The sequence below is a fragment of the Gastrolobium bilobum genome, unplaced genomic scaffold (assembly GCF_033153095.1).
Source record: "Gastrolobium bilobum isolate Gb01-03AN ecotype WA unplaced genomic scaffold, APGP_CSIRO_Gbil_v1 utg66532, whole genome shotgun sequence".
Lineage (NCBI taxonomy): Eukaryota > Viridiplantae > Streptophyta > Magnoliopsida > Fabales > Fabaceae > Gastrolobium > Gastrolobium bilobum.
The window spans coordinates 42,522-61,482 of record NW_026895091.1 but is presented as its reverse complement, the minus strand read 5'-3'; the positions used below and the strand labels follow the sequence as shown (position 1 = coordinate 61,482).

At 32.5% G+C, this 18,961-nt stretch overlaps 1 protein-coding gene across 1 annotated transcript; it reads left to right on the top strand.

The window, feature by feature from the left end:
• Nucleotides 1-945: 945 nt before the first annotated feature.
• Nucleotides 946-8,843, top strand: LOC133296181 (cytosolic endo-beta-N-acetylglucosaminidase 1-like). The gene is made up of 11 exons (XM_061495159.1): nucleotides 946-1,481; nucleotides 2,729-2,866; nucleotides 3,471-3,580; nucleotides 3,667-3,778; nucleotides 3,870-3,977; nucleotides 4,700-4,812; nucleotides 6,393-6,474; nucleotides 6,942-7,022; nucleotides 7,277-7,326; nucleotides 7,687-7,822; nucleotides 8,027-8,843. Exons 1-11 carry the CDS (start codon nucleotides 963-965, stop codon nucleotides 8,777-8,779), a joined length of 2,202 nt encoding a protein of 733 aa, XP_061351143.1. The 5' UTR covers nucleotides 946-962; the 3' UTR covers nucleotides 8,780-8,843.
• The last annotated feature ends 10,118 nt before the right edge of the window (nucleotides 8,844-18,961 follow it).

Here is an 18,961-nt window from a genome sequence, read left to right as displayed (position 1 = left end):
TAGGCAGGTTGTCAAGCAGTGTTAACTCTTAATAAAATCGGACCGACTCGGTCAGATCAATCTGAGAATCAGTAAATCGGTCATATAACCGATTCGATTGAAGTAACGGACGGGCCATGCATCAGAACCGATGCGACTTGGCTGATTTTCATAAAAATCAGTAACTCGGCCCGATCCAAAAAAAAATTCCAATACTTTATTTCAAAAAAAAATTCATAATGGACATATTTGAATATTTTTTTGTTTATTGATTTACATAAATTATGTACCTTCAACATTAATATTATCTCAATTATGCATTATGCAAAAAAATTTAATTTGATTTATAGTTAGAGATGTCATTTTCTGAACCTTAAGCCCCGCATCACGATCATTATATTTTTGTTTGATCATTTATTGAATAATAATATGTGATTTATTATTTTTTATATTAAAATATTTGAAATTTTTATATTTTTTAAATATTTGAGTATGTTTATAATTTTTTAATATAAATTATAAAATTACATATAATTACTTGGTGATGCAGTTGAACCAGTGATCTACTACCTCGACCGAGTCAATGACCGATCCAATTTTAATAACACTGTTGCCAAGTGAGCTACTTGGGGCTTATTTTTATTTTTAATCAATAGATAAAATTACCACATAATTACATTAATTCTACCTCTTTAATGGAGCACTTTTTTGGTGCATCAGATCCACCATATATCTATCCAAAAATAATAAAAATTTGAGATTAGATGAAAAACATTTAAAAAGATATGAATTAAATGAGTTTTTTTTTTTTTTTTTTTTGTTGTAAAAAGATGTATCTACATCTCCAAGAAATTTCCCCTTCAATCAGATTAATGTAATGTTATCTCATTTATTTCTACATAGTCAAAAAGTACAAGCTATGCGAACGAGTACTTGCTCGTTGTGATGGTAATGAATGTGAAAGAAAGAAGATTTAGCGTACGATGATTACTCAGCTTCTTCGAACCTATATAAACCGCGAATTCTTAATCTATGTCCGAAACATCCTGCGTTTCCTTGTTAAAACAATCCGAAGTCTCAACCTTTTTGTTACCATGTCTAACCCCAAATCCGAGACACAGCCTCAAACCTCTGCTTCCGAAGCTCCACCCTTTGATCCAACAGAACCATCCGTACCCATTTCTTATCCAATCAAAACCCTTCAAGAGCTTGAGTCTCGCTCCTATTTTGAGTCCTTTCACTACCCTTTTAACATAGCTACGGTTCCCCTTCTCAATGATGGTTTCTTCTCTACTTCATTGCCCAATAGGCGCAGATTGCTTGTGTGTCATGATATGGCTGGTGGTTACTTAGATGACAAGTGGATTCAAGGTGGTAATAACCCTGATGCTTATTCCATATGGCATTGGCATTTGATCGATGTGTTTGTGTATTTTTCCCACACTTTGGTTACTCTTCCTCCTCCTTGCTGGACTAACACAGCTCATCGCCATGGTGTTAAGGTACTTGCTTGTTCAAGATTGTGCCTTTGCTTTCTTAACTTAGTTATTAACTTTTTTTAAGTTCAATTTTGAACTAGTGGTGTTAGTATAGAGTATAGACTCATGTTGTTATGTGTCCATATATCTACAGTTAAATTTTATAATATGCAAATGTTTGTAATTTTATTTTATCTTTTGAATGGTCTGTATGTTATCACATGTAGGATTTACCATGAACATGATTCTATAGTCACATCACTCCTTTTTAATTTGGTGAGGTTGAGGTGAGTTTGCATGACCACTAATTGTTGAATTTGATTGACATGATTATTTTTGTTGAAGGTGTGTTTTAGATGATTATTACGATGCTAAGTGAGTAGCTTCACTGTCCTTTCTTTCAGTAGTGATTTTGTAGCCATAATTGTTGTTCATTTTGATTTCGGGGAAGGGTTGGGATTTTCTTCTTTGGCTGCCTCTGCTTGTTTAAGTTTTTAATTTGAATGGTTTTGTTCGATCCAAGAGGGATCATCATTGATATTGGACCTGAGGACTGGTGGTATCTATGGTGGAGATAATCGCCAATGATAGCAGATTATTGTGCACAAGAAGGCTAGAAGTCAATGGGGGTGGCATGTGTGCCTGATGGCAATAAAGGAGGCTTGGGTTTCAGAAGTGTTTGCCCGTGATGTTTAACCCTTTATTTATAGAGTGAGTTTAACTAAAGTTGGGAGAGTTTGTTTATGACTCAAACTCTTTAATGGTAAAAACTCACTATCTATGATTCGTATTCGGAATCAGAATTGGTTTGGGCTTTTATCTTCTAGAGCACGTGAGACCCATTATGTGTGTCCACTGTCCAGAACAATTTTCTTTATGTTTGCAAGGATTTTTTGTGAACACTGACCCACTCACCCTCAAATACTAAATAGTTTGACATAAATAGTAACGATTTAGGTTTGTTGCCATATGGAAGTTTGACAGATGATATAACCACTCATATAAACTTTAAAATTTTGACAAATCGTTTCTTCTTTGCTTTACTAAGAATCAAATATTAAGGTCAAATATATTCTTATAATGTTGGTTTAATTTAACTGATGATCTATTGGTAATGTTAACTTCTTTTCTGAATCCTTTGTGGGAGCTCAGGATTTTTGGCATTTGAGTTTTTTCTCACTTGGAGATGTTTCTGGCATTATTTATTTCTCATGCTTTGATCAGAATAAATAGTTTATTTTTTGGTTGTACTTGTTACTTTTATGTTTCAGGTGTTGGGAACTTTCATCACCGAATGGGATGAGGGAAGGGCTGCCTGTGACGCACTGCTTTCAACAAAGGAGTCTGCACAAATGTATGCAGAACGTCTGGCAGAGCTTGCTGTTAATTTAGGCTTCGATGGGTGGCTAGTAAATAATTCGTTATCTCAGTGTGCTTTTTAGGGTTTTTATTCAAGTCTATTTGAATTTTAGATTATCTAATTAAGTTGATATGTGATTTTAATCACATCCTTGAAGTTTGATTATGCGCAATAAGTGAAAATTCACAGCATTAAAGCTTGCTCCACATGCACGTTTAGTGCCAAAATTATAAACTAGAATGGTTAGAGTTCCCGTTCATTGAAATTTGGCTCTCAAGTTGAAGGCCTTTGGCCTGCTATCTAAATACTGCCCAAATTGAAACAGAAATAAATTTCTAAGAAAATGATGGGAGATGATAATATTGTAGAGATTTTACTAGAATAATAATGAGGATTTGTTTTTTAGCTAAATTTTTTATTATCTAATGTTTTAGAAGATAAATGTATCATTGGAAATTTTATGAGTGGCCTCACCCATCCATATTTTAACAATTGTCAGACATTCTCAATGAATTGACTTTATTAAGTAAATCATATTCGGTGCATTATGCATATTTATACTAAGAAGCAATACATATCTATTTTTCTAATACTTCACCGAATTGCATTTATCATATTCTTGTCAATGATTAAAACCAGTAATTTAATTGCAGATAAATATGGAGGTAAATTTGGATCCGGGGCAAATTGCTAATATGAAAGAGTTCGTAGACCATTTATCATTGACAATGCATTCTTCTGTGCCTGGATCATTAGTGCTATGGTGAGTGGTGTAAGATAAGTCAGCAATTATTTATTGCAGTGGATGGTGCCAAAAGTCGACTTTGATGTGTTTTCTTGGTCATGTAGGTATGACAGTGTTACAATTGATGGTAAACTGAATTGGCAAGATCAACTAAACGAATATAATAAACCATTCTTTGATATATGTGATGGAATATTTGTAAACTATACATGGAAGGTATTGCTTATCTTCCCCTAGCATGCTTCTGCAACACTGATTTTTGATTAATTGCCGTTTTTCTTAGTTAATTTTATGATGTATGTTGTAGGAAAACTATCCAAGGCTCTCTGCTGCAGTTGCCGGTGATAGGAAGTTTGATGTATACATGGGAATTGATGTATTTGGAAGGAACACATATGGTGGTGGACAGTGGAATGTATGTGGTCTGTAATATACACATTTTTTTTATTGTATAGCAATATGTTGTATGTCTGCTTTCCCAATTTCAAACTTGTTCGAAAATCTTTTTTTTTTTTTGGGTCCTGAGTGGAACATAGGCCAGAAACTGAATTTGGCCCATTGGACCTTTATATTTCTTAGTGAACATGCTTATGTGGCATTTAATAGACATCAGAAAAGAACTACATGTACCACCAAGCACTTGGATCAACTGGTAAGGGGTTGTTCAAGCTTAGCCATTGGTCTCGAGCTTGAGTCCCTGAGAACACAACTGTGTTAAAAACTTGGTAGACATTTAATCATCAGAATACATTGATTTCATTTTGGTATATTGCAGAATTTATTGTGGATGTTCTTTTAATGTTATAATTTCCTTCAGATAAGTTTCTTATTGCATGTGGCACCCCTTCCTACGCTGAAACAGCCAACTTGCCTGTAACCGCATATCTTTTTACCAAAAAGATAATTATCACTTACTTTTGTTTCAAGTTGCATTGTATTTAAAGTCTATGTATGAAAACACTTTCTTTTGGAGTTTTTGTGGGACATAAACTTGTGAAATTTGAGATGCCAATTAGTGTTGGACAAGTGTAGTGTATGAATGGTAAAGTGAATAGGATATGTGTTATATTCCCTTTTCTTGTTAATTATATCAGAGTTGTTTTTAATGCTTTCTTTACTCTGTTATGGATATCTCAGGCAAATGTTGCTCTTGATTTACTAAGAAAGGATGACATCTCTGCCGCAATATTTGCTCCTGGATGGATCTACGAGACAAAGCAAGCACCAGATTTTGAGACTGCTCAGAATAGGTAATTTAGCTATCTGTTTTGCAGTACCCAAAAATTTATTGCAAATTTGCTATAAAAAGGTCAACTAAGTTGATGAATAATAATATTAATAGAAAAAAAAACACTCCCCATTAAACCCCGATTAGTAAGGGTAAGGGTGAGTACAATCCTTGTACGCAATCTTACTCTTGCATAGTTGTAAAGAGGCTGTTTCCTATTTAGAAAAAAAAAAAAAAATCTAATGCCAGAAATGGCCAACATTGTAAATAAGAAGGAATATAAAATCGGAGACACCAAAAAGGCTAGAGGTGATGAATACAGTCCACCATCTATAAGCTGGAATCATTTTGAAAAAAAGAGGATAAACATATAGTTGCCACAGAAACTACTCTTCAATATCTTCAAACGTTTTGATTTCAATCTGATGGCATCTTTAACTTTTAAAAATTCTTGTATTAATTTTATAGATTCAGACAAATAAAATGATACAAATTACTTGAAAGAATTGCAAGTACTCTGAATATGCTTCTTTGTATTTATATTATCCAGAATTACAATCAAATGGAAACACATTACATCTATTTCTCCATAGTTCTGCTATGGCTCAGCGTTTAAAGGAAAGAAATAACAATGAAAAGTAACCAGGAGCAGCCCCTGCATACTCCTAAGAAAGATTCCCAACTATTGACCCCTTGGTGCCTCCACTCTCCTCTCACCTCACTACTAATACTCATTTCTAACTAACTTGCAAAATGCTGCACGTTGCCCTCCTCTAACCGAATGGCTGACTCAGCATTAGCCAGCTGCATTGCTTGGGCTTCATTGGCTGACTCAGCATTAGCCATTGCTTGGGCTCCATTCGATACTCGTCTCCTGTTTGGATCCCTTACGTGGACCTTGCTTAGTTGGGCCTTACGCAATTGTGCTCTATCATAAAACCTGTGTCATTTTTGGTTCTTGTGTTTTCTTTTTGGATTCCATAATACATTTGGATTATTCCACATGTTTTTTTTCACTAAAATGTATCACATGACAAGCCTGGTATTTTATTTCAAACATTCTCCTGATTACATTTCTTCCTGATCACTCCAAAGTCCAAAAACAAACCATTTTTGTCATATGCAGTAGCCATAAACTGTAGTTTAGTAAATTTAGTCTCAAGTTTTTTAGTTCTTTGATTCCCTGAGAGAACCTTATGAAGTATTGTTACTTTTATCTCAATTCTGCATTGTAGCATTATGTCAGGTCATTCTTCTCTGTGTTTATTCCATCCTGAATGGAAACTTTACTGATTTATGCCAATCTCTTGGCGCACTTGCTATTTTCTGGGAGTTGATAATTTTATTTTTTTTGAACCCGCAAAAGTCATATACATTATTTACGCAAGCAGAAAAATTTAAGAAATTAATCTATTCTTAATCATGCATATCTGATTGCCACAGAAATTCTAAAATTTTTCATGCATTTTTCATATGGGTTATGATAGTGGGTACCAATTACATGGTCAAAGTTTCTTTTTGTATTAATGATGGAGATCAAAACTTAAATGTCTTTACTCATGAGTACCAACCAGCATCATTGCCATGCATTTGATATTGCAGTTGGTGGGGTCTTGTGGAAAAGTCATGGGGAGTACTGCGAAATTATGCTGGAGTACTACCATTCTACACAAATTTTGATCAGGTTAACAATTACAATTCTTTTCCCCTTTTATACTTTTTTTTTTCCATTGTGCATTTGGCAGCTGCCGATCTGAATAAAACTTCCAACATGCTTTTTCCATATTTTATTCAATAGGATTTATTTTTAATTTAATTTCAGTGAAACTGATTCTAAGAATAATTTGTAAATGCCAAGAGGCAGATGATGGATGGACTAAAAAATTTTTATATCCTTGAAGATGGAACTTCCTCTATCCAACTTTAGTTCAGTGCACACCAAACTGGCAAGGAAGAGATGACCAACACAAAATGTAGCACTTAACCTCTGGCAAAGAAATAATTTGCTGCATGGTAGCTTAAAAGCCTAAACAAAGACCTTGGCAATCTTCTACCAGAAATAATTAAATAAATAAAAACCTCAGAAAATTTCCTTTTTTGCAATCTCACTTTAGATCAAATACTTATGCATCCTATCTTTATTACTTTTAGGGACGTGGTTATCATATTTCAGTTGACGGAGACAATGTATCAGATGCTACTTGGTGCAACATTTCTTGCCAAGGCTTTCAGGTATGCACCCAATAATGATTCTTTCTTATTGTTGGCTCAACTATTTGCCGTATAGATAGTTGGATGGATGACCTAGAAAAGATTATATGCCCCCTTATTTTTTAATTCTTACTTTGTCATTTGTAAGATTAGTGGTTTATTTTAAGTAATATCACTATAATAACTGGAAAACTAGGTTTAGTTTAATATGGTGAATTTGTGATACTGGTTAAGAGTTTTATTTTAATCTAATATTATCATATATTTGTGTGCAGCCGCTACTTGGGTTTGCTGGTCCTACAAATTCTATTCAAGTTCTTGTAGAGTAAGTGATAGCATATATCCAATATTTTGAAATGTTCCTATAACTGGGAAGTGCAACGGAATGTATATATCACATATTGCATATGTTCAAAGTAAATATTCTATGATAATATATGGCTAATAAACTGAGGAACTCGTGTGTGTGTGTGAAGAAAACCATCATAGGTTCTTTTTACTTATTGAATTAGAGAGACTTATCTTGGCTAGAAATATGATTTATTACTAATCTTGCTTCAATTATTTGGCCATCCCCTAGAACATCTTTGTCTATTCTTCCATTTTAAATGTAATAGAGTTACTACATTACAGATCTAGCTCTGACAAGATCTAAAGTATTTGTTGTCTTGCTTGCAAATTGCAGCTTGAAAGAAGCATCATATAGTGGAGGGGGAAACATTACATTCAAAGGATCTCTTGAAGAGCGAACTTACTTTGAGAGGAAAATCTTTCAAGGAGAATTTCTTTTGAACGAGTTGCCTATCCACTTTATTTACTCTGTAAGCTATAACTTTTTTGTCATAATTGCTGAAAAAACTGCACATCAATCTATTATCCTAGAGATTAGGGGAATTAGGGTGTGTTTCCTTGATCAATGGTATAATGCACATTCAGACAAGCTCACCGAAAGTCATTATATATTATGATTTAGTATTCCTATCTATACCGTCTTTTTTCACACGTGAAGTCCATGACTAATGCAGGTGAAATCTGATGGAAAATCTTCGTTGGGGCTTAAGCTCGAGTTCACTTCCTCCAGCAACAAAAGAATGTCTGTACTTCTCACATCCCGTGCCTTGAATCATTTCTCAAGCAAATTCAGCAAAGTAATCATGACAAGTGAACATAAGGGATTTTCCCATGGATGGGTTATAAATGAAGGTACAATTGCAATGGATGGATACACTTTAACAGAAATCCATGCAGTGTGCTATAGATCAGATTCTCCATTCAATGGAATGAGATGGCAATACAGGTTAGATGGCAATGATGGTACTGTGGCTTCTCCATCAGATTATTTTGCAGTCCTTGGTCATGTCACAATCAAGGCTGCTGACTATAAATCAGATTTTCCCATGTCTTCTTCATGGCTAGTTGATGGCAAATACATAAAATGGACATCAGGTCCTCAGGATTCAAAGACCCTTAGCGTTAAAATTTCTTGGAAACTGAAAGATGGAAAGAGTTATCTATGTCCAAAGTATAACTTGTATTTGGTGAAAGTACCAAAACAAGCAGGTGGTTATCAAGGTAAAACATCAGAACATGTGAAGGAGTACCTTGGAGTAGCACAAGTAAACTGTTTTTATGTTTCTGACCTCATAGTTCCTTATGGCACTTCTAGTCTCAAATTTATAATTCAAGTCTGCAGTGTTGATGGGACAGTTCAGGATTTGGATGAGTCTCCATATTATGATTTGGATGATGAAGATCCCTATATTGTCATAAGAATGTAAGATTATTTCTCCTATAAAGGAAGAATGTAACATTGGATCTATTCTCTTAACATGTTATACCTAATAAATTACTGATTCCTACTTTCATGTTCTATATACAAGTAACAGGACCGAAACAGTAGCTTGACTTGTGAGTTCATTATCCATAGATGACTGAAACTATTTCTTAAGTCATTCTTGACATCCTATGGTAGTGTAAAGTCAAGTGCTTATTTTTTCTTAAAAAAACAACTATCTTCTTAATGTAGATTTTTTCAGGACATAGTATTAATTTTGTTTTTTTAGGTGAAAGTCGTATTATATCAAACACTAATGCCCTACAACTTATTAAGATATAGAATGTTACACGTCTAAACTTACTGGAGTGAATTAACAACGGTTATTCTATGAAAACTACTACTAAACACTACAGTAACTGGTTTAATGTTTAACCTGAACCAGGATTCAGGTTTGAAGTGACATGGGTAGGACTCTTTCAACATAGGCTTACCCGTGATTGAACACTGCAATACCACCCTTGTTAAGTTAATCATTAGATATTTTTGACAAAACAGCTTTGTCTGCGTCCACATGGTGGTGTGGAAAATTTAGGATCAATATTTGTATAGCTTCAAGTTCAACATTGTGTAGAATTTATTTTTTTCCATATATGTTTATTTGGTTGGTATTGAAGCAGATCTTACTTTGACTTAAGTAAGAGAAAGAAGAAAGATGAAGAGAACTGAAGTGGGGTAGGTTAGTGGCATCTGAATTCCAATACAAACTTTCGTTTGGAATTATTATCCTCGAGCCCTCAAAAGGAAATTCATGCTGCCACAATCACTTTCTTTGTCTCCACAAAGGTGTAGTGTTTTAGATTGATAGACAACATCAACAAGGACATGCCTTTGTCTCGTTGTGTTTTTTAACTTATTATCAATGCTATATTAAACTTAGGACTTTACTTCTCTCATGTAATATGAGAGAAATTATCTTATGTTGTGAGATAAATAAAATGGGATCCACCAATTTTTAAAAAAAAGAAAAAAAAGGGCACATTTTTTCATGTGAGTGTAATATGAGAGATGAATTTCATGTAACATAAAAGTATAAATTTTTCTTAAACTTACATTATATAATTTGAGGAGCGTTATATTTATAAAATTTTCGTTTATAAACTCAATTATGTATTTTGGAGAATACAAATATTCAAATGTATATTTCTTGAAATACATAGTTAAATTTATAAATAAAAATTTATAAATATAACCTCACCCATATAATTGAGTATTTTTTTTTTATTTTATCTAACCCGACTGAAGTTTCACGAATGAGAGGACACGTAGTCAAGTATAAGGTGCAAGTTGTGTTCGTCTCTTTTGCAATCTTAGCTATAATCTGAAGCTTCCTGCACTTACCACCACGTAAAGTTCAAGAGCAAACACGCAACTAGTTCCCATTACTGGCACATGACGTGTCTCTGTAAAGTGCAAACCAAAAATTGAGTTACGGTGTTACAACATTGACTCTGATTTATGGTGTTAACTACTGTTATAACTTTGTCTTTACCCAAAATTGAGTTAAACATAAGTTAGATCTAGTTGAAGCCACGTAAAAATCCTGGTGTGAACAATTCACAATTGAAAGATAAATTATCAATTGAACGAGAATTGTTCTTGTGAACAATTCAAATAAGCCAACTTATAAGGATAGCTTGTGGTTTAAATAAATAACAATTATTATGCTATGCATCATTGTAATCCATAATGTCAATATCCACTTAATAAATATTTGGAGTTCTTTCTAATTTAATGCATTATTCCAAACTTCAAAGTATTCGGGTGCATTTTATAAGAAAATTATTATATTCATTTTAATTCCACAAATTAAAAAGTTTGTCAAGAAAAACATTAATCTCTTCCTTTGAAACCATCCGTGCATGATTCGGTCTAATTTTTTTTATGGGAAGTGTTATAGTTATCACCAACTAAACTTATCATCGTTACAACTAATCTAATTTCCGTTAGATTATAATTAAATCTAACGGTGATTAGTTACCCTTTATAATCTTAATTTTTTCTCTCATATTCTCTCTCTCTTTAAATGATTCGGATACTTGGACAACATAATATTCAAACTGAGAATGCCCATGGATCCTAAGAAGATTAAGAATATACTGCAATGGCCTGGGTTCGTCAAAGACAATGAAAAATTCGTTAAGTTGTTCGTTAATCTTATTAAAAAATATTTTTTATTACTCAACTCGCTGATCTGGAGGGGTCTTCTGCACAGATCTGGGTTGCTGCACCTGATTAGTTTATTTCTTCTTACTGTTTTGTTTTTGCTTTGTTGTTTTTAGGGCATTGTCCCTTTTGTTTAACCAAAAAAAAACTAGAGAGAGACAAAGAAGGATGAAAACCAAGAGAAAGAGAGAGAGAGAGAGAGAGAGAGAGAGAGAGAGAGAGGGGATGTGAGAGAAAAAATTAAGATTATAAGGGATAATTAATCAGCATTAGATTTAATTCTAATCTAACGGTGATTAAATTAGTTGTAAAGGTGGTAAGTATATAACCCTCCCTTTTTTATTGGATAAATAACAGATATTTTTCATAGGAGGCAATCATGTTTGAGCCAAAAATATTCACATCATGGTGGGATTAGCTCTCGCAAAAAGAATTTTTTGCATTCATAAAGATTTAAATCCATGATTTTGCTTAAGCATAATCAAACATCTACCACTTGAATCAATGCCCTTGATTTTTCTTGCCCGATTCTAAGCAAGTATAATGGATCTAGTGCACGTGAGTAGCTTACCCATTCTTTGTAACACGAAAATTATAGAGACAAATACTAAATTGTAAAGGCAAAGAATATTGTAAATTTGCAATTGTTTTGAACAATATGGCAAGTATGTAATAATATAATTAATAATTTTTTCCAGTCAAATAACTAGTAGTTGAGTAAAACTATATTTGGAATCCGAAAGACATGTTCTTTTTAATATAGTTTCTTAAATATTAATTGTGTCAACTTAATTAGTTTTATCTTAATTTACATTTCCATTATTTTTAGCTTCTCTGTCCATGTTAATTTAATGAATGGAATTTTTAACGTGGTATTATAATATTCAAATATTGGAAGACTGGTATTCGAATATTATAATGTAAATTTTAAATGATTAAGTATTTGATCAGATATTTATTTATTGACCAAACTTGTATATTTTAAAGTTTAACACATAAGTATCGAAGTGGTATGTTGTACAATATTTGAATGCAGAATCCTGATGTTTGAATATTTACAATTTTCATTGAGATATTTGATGACTAGCTTTCAATATTCTAATAGTATAAAGTTATATGAGCACTTCATTAATGGTATTAGGTTAAATAAATGATAGGACTAAATTATTTAGATTTATATCTAAGGGACTAGATTAATAAAATTAATCTCTAAAAAGTTAAACTAATATTAATTGTTTTTTTATATAGATCCTAATTATCTCTTTAGGTGGTGTTTGGTTGGGAGCTTTTCAGCGGATATCTATGTTTCTGAAGTATGGCTTTTAGAAACACCATGTTTGTTTCAAGTATTTTCCCCAAAAACCCATCTATCCAATTTGTCTGGATTTATGAGAAATATAGATATCCGCACTGTTTAGAAACCCAATTTGAAGGTGGGATTTTTCGAAAAACTGGTTATCTGACTTTTAATGCACTGTTGATTTCATAAAGTTACCTAATTTTCCCAGTAAAGTTTTTCCCCACCAAACAACTTTTTTTTACATTTTTCTACCTATCTCACTTTATCTATCTTTCCAATCATTTCTCTATCTATTACATTTCCCTACTATTCCAAAAAAATTTCCGAAACCAAACGCCCCCTTAAGGTAAGTCGGCTTCCGGGGATCACTACAAACTTTAACTCTTCTAGTCGGCTATAAGATTAATTTCGAGTTGGAGTTTAGCCACAGTTAAAGTTCTTCGCCCCAACTCGAGATTAATCTCATAGCCGGTTCAAAGAGCTGAAGTTTGTAGAAATATTCCGAGAGCAACTCGCTTCAAAAAGATAATTATGATCGATATACAAAAAAAAAATGGATTATTCACTTTTTGTACGTAAACCAGACACTTAAATAAAGTTTAACTTCAAAATGTTCAAAGAGGCAGGATCCTTTGACACCGGTGTCAAATTTTAAATTTGACACCTCATCTCAGAGTCGTTAGATCAAAAAGATCAACGACTCTGATTTGCAATCATGTGACACCATTGATCTTTTTTAATCTAACGGCTATCAGATGAGGTGTCAAATTTAAAATTTGACACTGGTATCAAAAGATCCTACCTCATGTTCAAAATAAAATACTAAACTCATTCACTAGCAAAATACACTAATTATCTGGCTTTTTGACCCTTTTGCCCCTCATTAATTAATTAATAATCAATTTGCCCCTGATCCAGAACTATCCACCAACGTGCCCCCTTTTAGTCGACTACCTTGCTTTTTTAGTCGAGCAAATGGTCAAACTTCAGAAAGTGGACTACCGCATATTTAGTCGACTAGAAAAGCATCTTAATCGACTACATTTTTGGGATATTTAGTCGACTAAGTAACGATATTTAGTCGACTAAATACCGACTGAAACCCTATATTTTCCATGTTTTCAGTCTCGTTTCGATTGTTGTTGTTGTGTAAACCTAAATAGCTCCCTTTGTTCATGTGTAATCCTCTCAATTCGATTGTATTTCATCCCACCATCTCTACAGACCTAATATTGTGAAATCATTGTCATTGCCCAATTCCAAACCCCAAAATCCGAACCCAAACCCCCAATTTCAGAACCCTAGTCCCAATTTCGTGAGGAAGATGAGCACAAGTCCAAACATGTATGTGACAATGATCTACTATGATGGAAAGCATTATGAAGGCCCCAATGGTGTTCAATTTGAAGGAAAAACGAAAATGTTGAAAATCAAACGGGGCACTACATACAATGAGTTAAAGGAGAGAATTCAGCAAAAATTGGGTCTGCAAGGTAGCCAATGCGTTCAACGGATGATTGCCAGGGTAGAGACAACAGTTGGTAAGGATGCTATTTACTACATTGGTAACGATATATGTGATGATGAAGATGTCGAATGTGTCATAGATGCAATTGTTGATCGAAAATTTCAAAATTTTATTGAGATATATGTTGAATTAGATTGTGGTCAATCTTCATCTGCACCCATGCATACAAGAAGTGAACCGTATTTTGGTCATGAAGAAAGAGTAGTCGATTTACCTGCACCTGCACATGTCATAAGTCGATATTTAGTCGACTAAATATCGTTACTTAGTCGACTAAATATCCCAAAAATGTAGTCGATTAAGATGCTTTTCTAGTCGACTAAATATGCGGTAGTCCACTTTCTGAAGTTTGACCATTTGCTCGACTAAAAAAGCAAGGTAGTCGACTAAAAGGGGGCAGATTGGTGGATAGTTCTGGATTAGGGGCAAATTGGTTATTAATTAATTAATGAGGGACAAAAGGGTCAAAAAGCCCTAATTATCTATATACTGTTGTACACCGTGGGTAGAACAAAGGCTAATTAGACCAAACCAATTCATAAATAAAAGAGTAAAGTTAATTTTGGGTCTCTAACAAAAGATATGATTTCTATTTTAGTCTCTTACAAAAAAAATTAATTCTGAGATCTTTAAAAAATTCAAAGTGGACCCATTTAGTTAAAATCGTGATACCTCATAAATTTAAAAAAGATTCACATTAGTCCCTTAAAAGAACTAAAATGACTCCACTTTAAATTTCTTAGAGATCTTGAGATTTTTTTTTTTTTTTTTATAAAAAACTAAAATGGAAACCATATTTTTTATTAGGGATAAAAAACTTTACTCTAATTAAAAAAAGAAAGAAAGGCGAATTAGCTCAGTCATTAATAAAACTAGTTTAAGTGACAAAACATATCCAAAAAGTTATAGGGGGAAGGGGTTTGATGAAAGTCTTATATGTTGTGTAGCGTTCGGTAGAGAATAAATTTTTTTATTGAGAAAAAATAATTTTTAGAAATATGATGGATAATTTTTTTTCTGGGTAAGTTACTAAAAGGTATTTGGTAGGTCAAATTTTTTCCAAAAATATTGAGTTAATTTTACTGATGCTGTGTGTTAATTTTCCCACCACATGAGAAAAAAATAATTTTACTTCTTCAATGATAATCTTCCCCAACCATTTTACATAGAAAAGCAAATATAGAAAAAAAAATTTCTACAATATTTTTATTTCACCTTCTACTAAATATAAGCAAATAATTTTCTCCACCTCATTTTTATAGGAAATTTTTTTTGACCTCCTATCAAACACCCCTTTTAAACACGAAAAACTTTGGAGAAGGCCATCCTAAAGAAGCTTGGCCACTGATTAGTTTATAGTGGTAGGATAAGATCACAATGTAGGTACATAAAGAAAAAAATCGATAGGGATATGAACGAGTATAATATATATGCTTTCAAAGTTTGACTTTCCACATTAGACAAACATGTGAGGAATCCTAATTAACTCGGTTGTTAACCCCTTTTTTTTTTTTCTCTGTGTATTTATTATTTATGGAACAGTCGTTGTCGTCCTTTCGGCTTTTCTGGTTTTCTCTTGACCATTTAATACAATGCTTCGATTGTGACATAAACTTGTTAGGAGAGATGGATTTAGAAACCCTCCATATAATAGTTCAAATGTGCACCTCGCATGAGATGGAGAGTATTTTTTAGTGCTTTCATCACATTCAATAATGGGTAGTATTGTCATTTAAAACGCGATACTTTGGTATTTAATAAATAAATTATGCGGAATATTACTTTCATGTCTCTCATGCTATAGAGAAAATTCAAGTAGGGCCCACCAGTAAATAGAAAAAAAAAAGGTGAGATTTTCAAAGTGAAAGAACACGAGATAACTATCTCCCATAAAATGAAAGTAATATTTCTCATAAATTATTTGTGATTGTTTTCATTTTTCTCTCTCTTCAGCACTGACATGTTAAAGTTCCCACAAAATAATATGTCAGGAGGTAATATTTTTTTTTATTGGATGAATGTATCAAATAATGAATGTCATGAGAACACTTAAAATATTTTCCATAAACTGATGAGAATTTTGTTGCACAGCCTCCCACGTGAACCAGCTAGGAGGAGTTCATAACCTCTAGCTTATTTAAGGTTTTTCTAATATGATTAGAAGATTGTAGCCTGTGAGGAAATGGACAGCTGAAACATGGAAGTGAAAGCGAAATGCATTGAGCATGTTATCACTCTTGATAAAAAAGGATAAGACTATATGGGGGTGAAAGTAACAATAAGGAAACTTTGTGAATAATTCCAACAACAATATGAAACAACTAAACAAGGATATTATATCCTAGGAAATTAATGAAGACTAAAATATGAAACTACGGCCTTATATCCTTGGAATGTCGTTTCCATGCCAATCATAATAATTTGGGATGATTAGAGCATTATTTACATTTCATGTTTATTCTTGTATGAAAGTATTATATTAATGGGAAATAATTATCTCGTGTTGCATGAGATAATTATCTCATGCAACAGAGACAAAGTAGTGGGATCCATTATTTTATTTTTATTTTTTTTGAAAAAGTAATGGATCTCACTATCTTGTTTATGTTTCATGAGATAATTATCTCATATAACATGAGATAAATAAATTTCTGTATTAATTTATTCACATGTTAATTAGGCTGTGGCCTTGGGATGGAATCATATATTCCAAGAATATATAATTGGTAATATTTACTCAACTTGTGAGAATAAACCGCGTTAACTTAAAGATGTTGGTTCAATTTTCAATAAGTATTTATTATCTATGGATTTAGATTAACTTATTTTGTGTTCACAATAACTTTCAATTAGTTATAAAATTCCAAGAAAGAGTTAGAAGTTAAGGGATCACTAATTATAAATAAATTGTAGTCATTAAATCTAGTTAGGATCAATTGCTTATATGAAGTATAAAACTTTTATTCTTATATTAAGTATAAAATAATATTCTTTTATATATAAGGTGAGAATTATTTATATTAGTAAAAGTTATGTTCTCAATTTTAATCGTATATCTCATTTATATTTAATTGTTTTAATTATGTGAACTATTGAATATAAATGAATAAATAAACAAAAATAAATATAAAATTTATTATTCTTACATAAATATTAAAATTTTAAAAAGATGGAGTTAGATATTGGTGACTCTTGATGTGAGTCATTTGTACAAGTGCAAGAATATTCTCCTAGTCCTAGATAGTGAGCCATTTGTACACTTATATCTAACTCCACTCACCTATTTCTACATTTCTTAATGCTTGTTTGGATTCTTTTACATATGTTGAATTTTTATTTTTTTTGGATTGCTCCACTGGTTTCCGAGGTTTCGCCCTGACTATGTTCAGTCCGACTCGGGTAGGTTACATAGCAATGGCAGGTGAGTCTCTCAGCGAGAATTTTTTACATACACAAAATCTCGAACTCGAGTCCTTGCTTAAGCGAACCCAAGTACCTTACCACTTGAGCCAACCCCGGTACATATGTTGAATTTTAACTACTAGATTTTTTGCTGACATTTTTACTAGGTTATCCAATTTTGTTTTAGTTTTTGAGTTAGCACAAGCGAGTGATATTTCTTCATTCGCATGCAGTATTTCAGATACTTGTAACTAATGTTATTATCGGGTCAGTGAGTTATTGATTAAACCACTTAAATTGAATTTATGTCAAAATATATAATAAATATATAAATAAAAATAATATGAGAACCAAAATAATTTGGATTATTAATTGGCATGTCACTTCCCTTACTTTATGTATCAACTTCAAATCCTAAGGAGGCGTTTGGTTAAGTAGAAAATTTTTCAATACTAGGAAAATGTAATTACTAAAAAAATGATTGGAAAATGAGTTTGGTAGGAAAATGTAAAAAAAGTTGTTTGGTTGACCGAAATATTTCCATGGAAATTTATTTAAATTTGCAAAATCTATGTTCGGGAGAAACTTCGCACCTGTTTTTTCACTTCTCCAGGTATCTCAAAATACCACATCTCAAGTGATATTCTGTAACAGTGAATTTCATCCAAAAATCAACACAAAAGTTATTTCCCCATCTATCCTATTTGCTTAATATTTTTTTCAAAAACATGAACCAAACGTGATATTTTTTAATATTCACTTACACTTTTTCATCAATCTCAAAATAAATCTTTTACCAAACACTAGCTAAGAGTGTAATTGTAATTAAATATTTTGTTACAATTTTAAAGAACCGATTCAATCAAAAAACTAGTATCGAGTCAGTAATAATTATACCCAATTTTTTACAGATTCACCGGTTTTTAACCCAGTTACATGTATAACCGATTAATTAATTAAAGCAAATCGGTTAAAAATTCGTTTCCAATTCAATCAATCCTACCGGCTGGGCGGGGTTTAATAATACTGTTTTGTAACTAACACCTTATGCAATCCTGGCTCGAAATCGTATAAAACAATTGGACAATGACACTGCTTTTTAGGGTCTTCAAGGAAATCTAAGCAGAGGTCCACAAAAAGTCTAAACACCTATATATTCCCACCAACAAAACAACTGAAAAATTCTAGCGGAAAAACAAAAATGTTTTAGGTAGTGTTTGGTTCGGGAGAAATTTTTTTTTATCAGGGAGATGTAATTGATAGGGAAATAGTTAGAAAGTGAGTTTGGTAGAAAAATGTAAAAAAAATTATTTGGTTGATCGAAATATTATCAGGGAAATTTATTTAAATATGCAAAATTTATGTTCGGGAGAAACTTTGCATCTGTTTTTTCACTTCCTCAATTATCTCAAAATACCACATCTTAAGTGGTATTCTGTAACAGTGAATTTCATCTAAAAATCAACATAAAAGTCATTTTCCCATCTATCCTATTTGTCTAGTATTTTTTGAAAAAAACCTGAATCAAACGTGGTATTTTCCAATATCCACTTACACTTTTTCATCAATCCCAAAATAAACTTTCAACCAAACACTAAATTAATGTTGTTAGACCGGTTAGTTGTCTTTCAATATTATGAGACGGTAATTTTATAAGTAATTACCAGAATGTTTGCCATTTTAATAAGGGAAAAGCGTTTGCACTGGCGGAGTTCAGTATGTCAGCTGGT

Excerpts from the sequence above, each read along its gene's own strand:
- LOC133296181 (XM_061495159.1), top strand. The coding sequence starts at position 963 with ATGATTACTCAGCTTCTTCGAACCTATATAAACCGCGAATTCTTAATC. Across the intron at positions 3,779-3,869 it reads TTGTAAACTATACATGGAAG|GAAAACTATCCAAGGCTCTC; the intron begins GTATTGCTTATC and ends TGTATGTTGTAG. Across the intron at positions 6,475-6,941 it reads TCTACACAAATTTTGATCAG|GGACGTGGTTATCATATTTC; the intron begins GTTAACAATTAC and ends TATTACTTTTAG.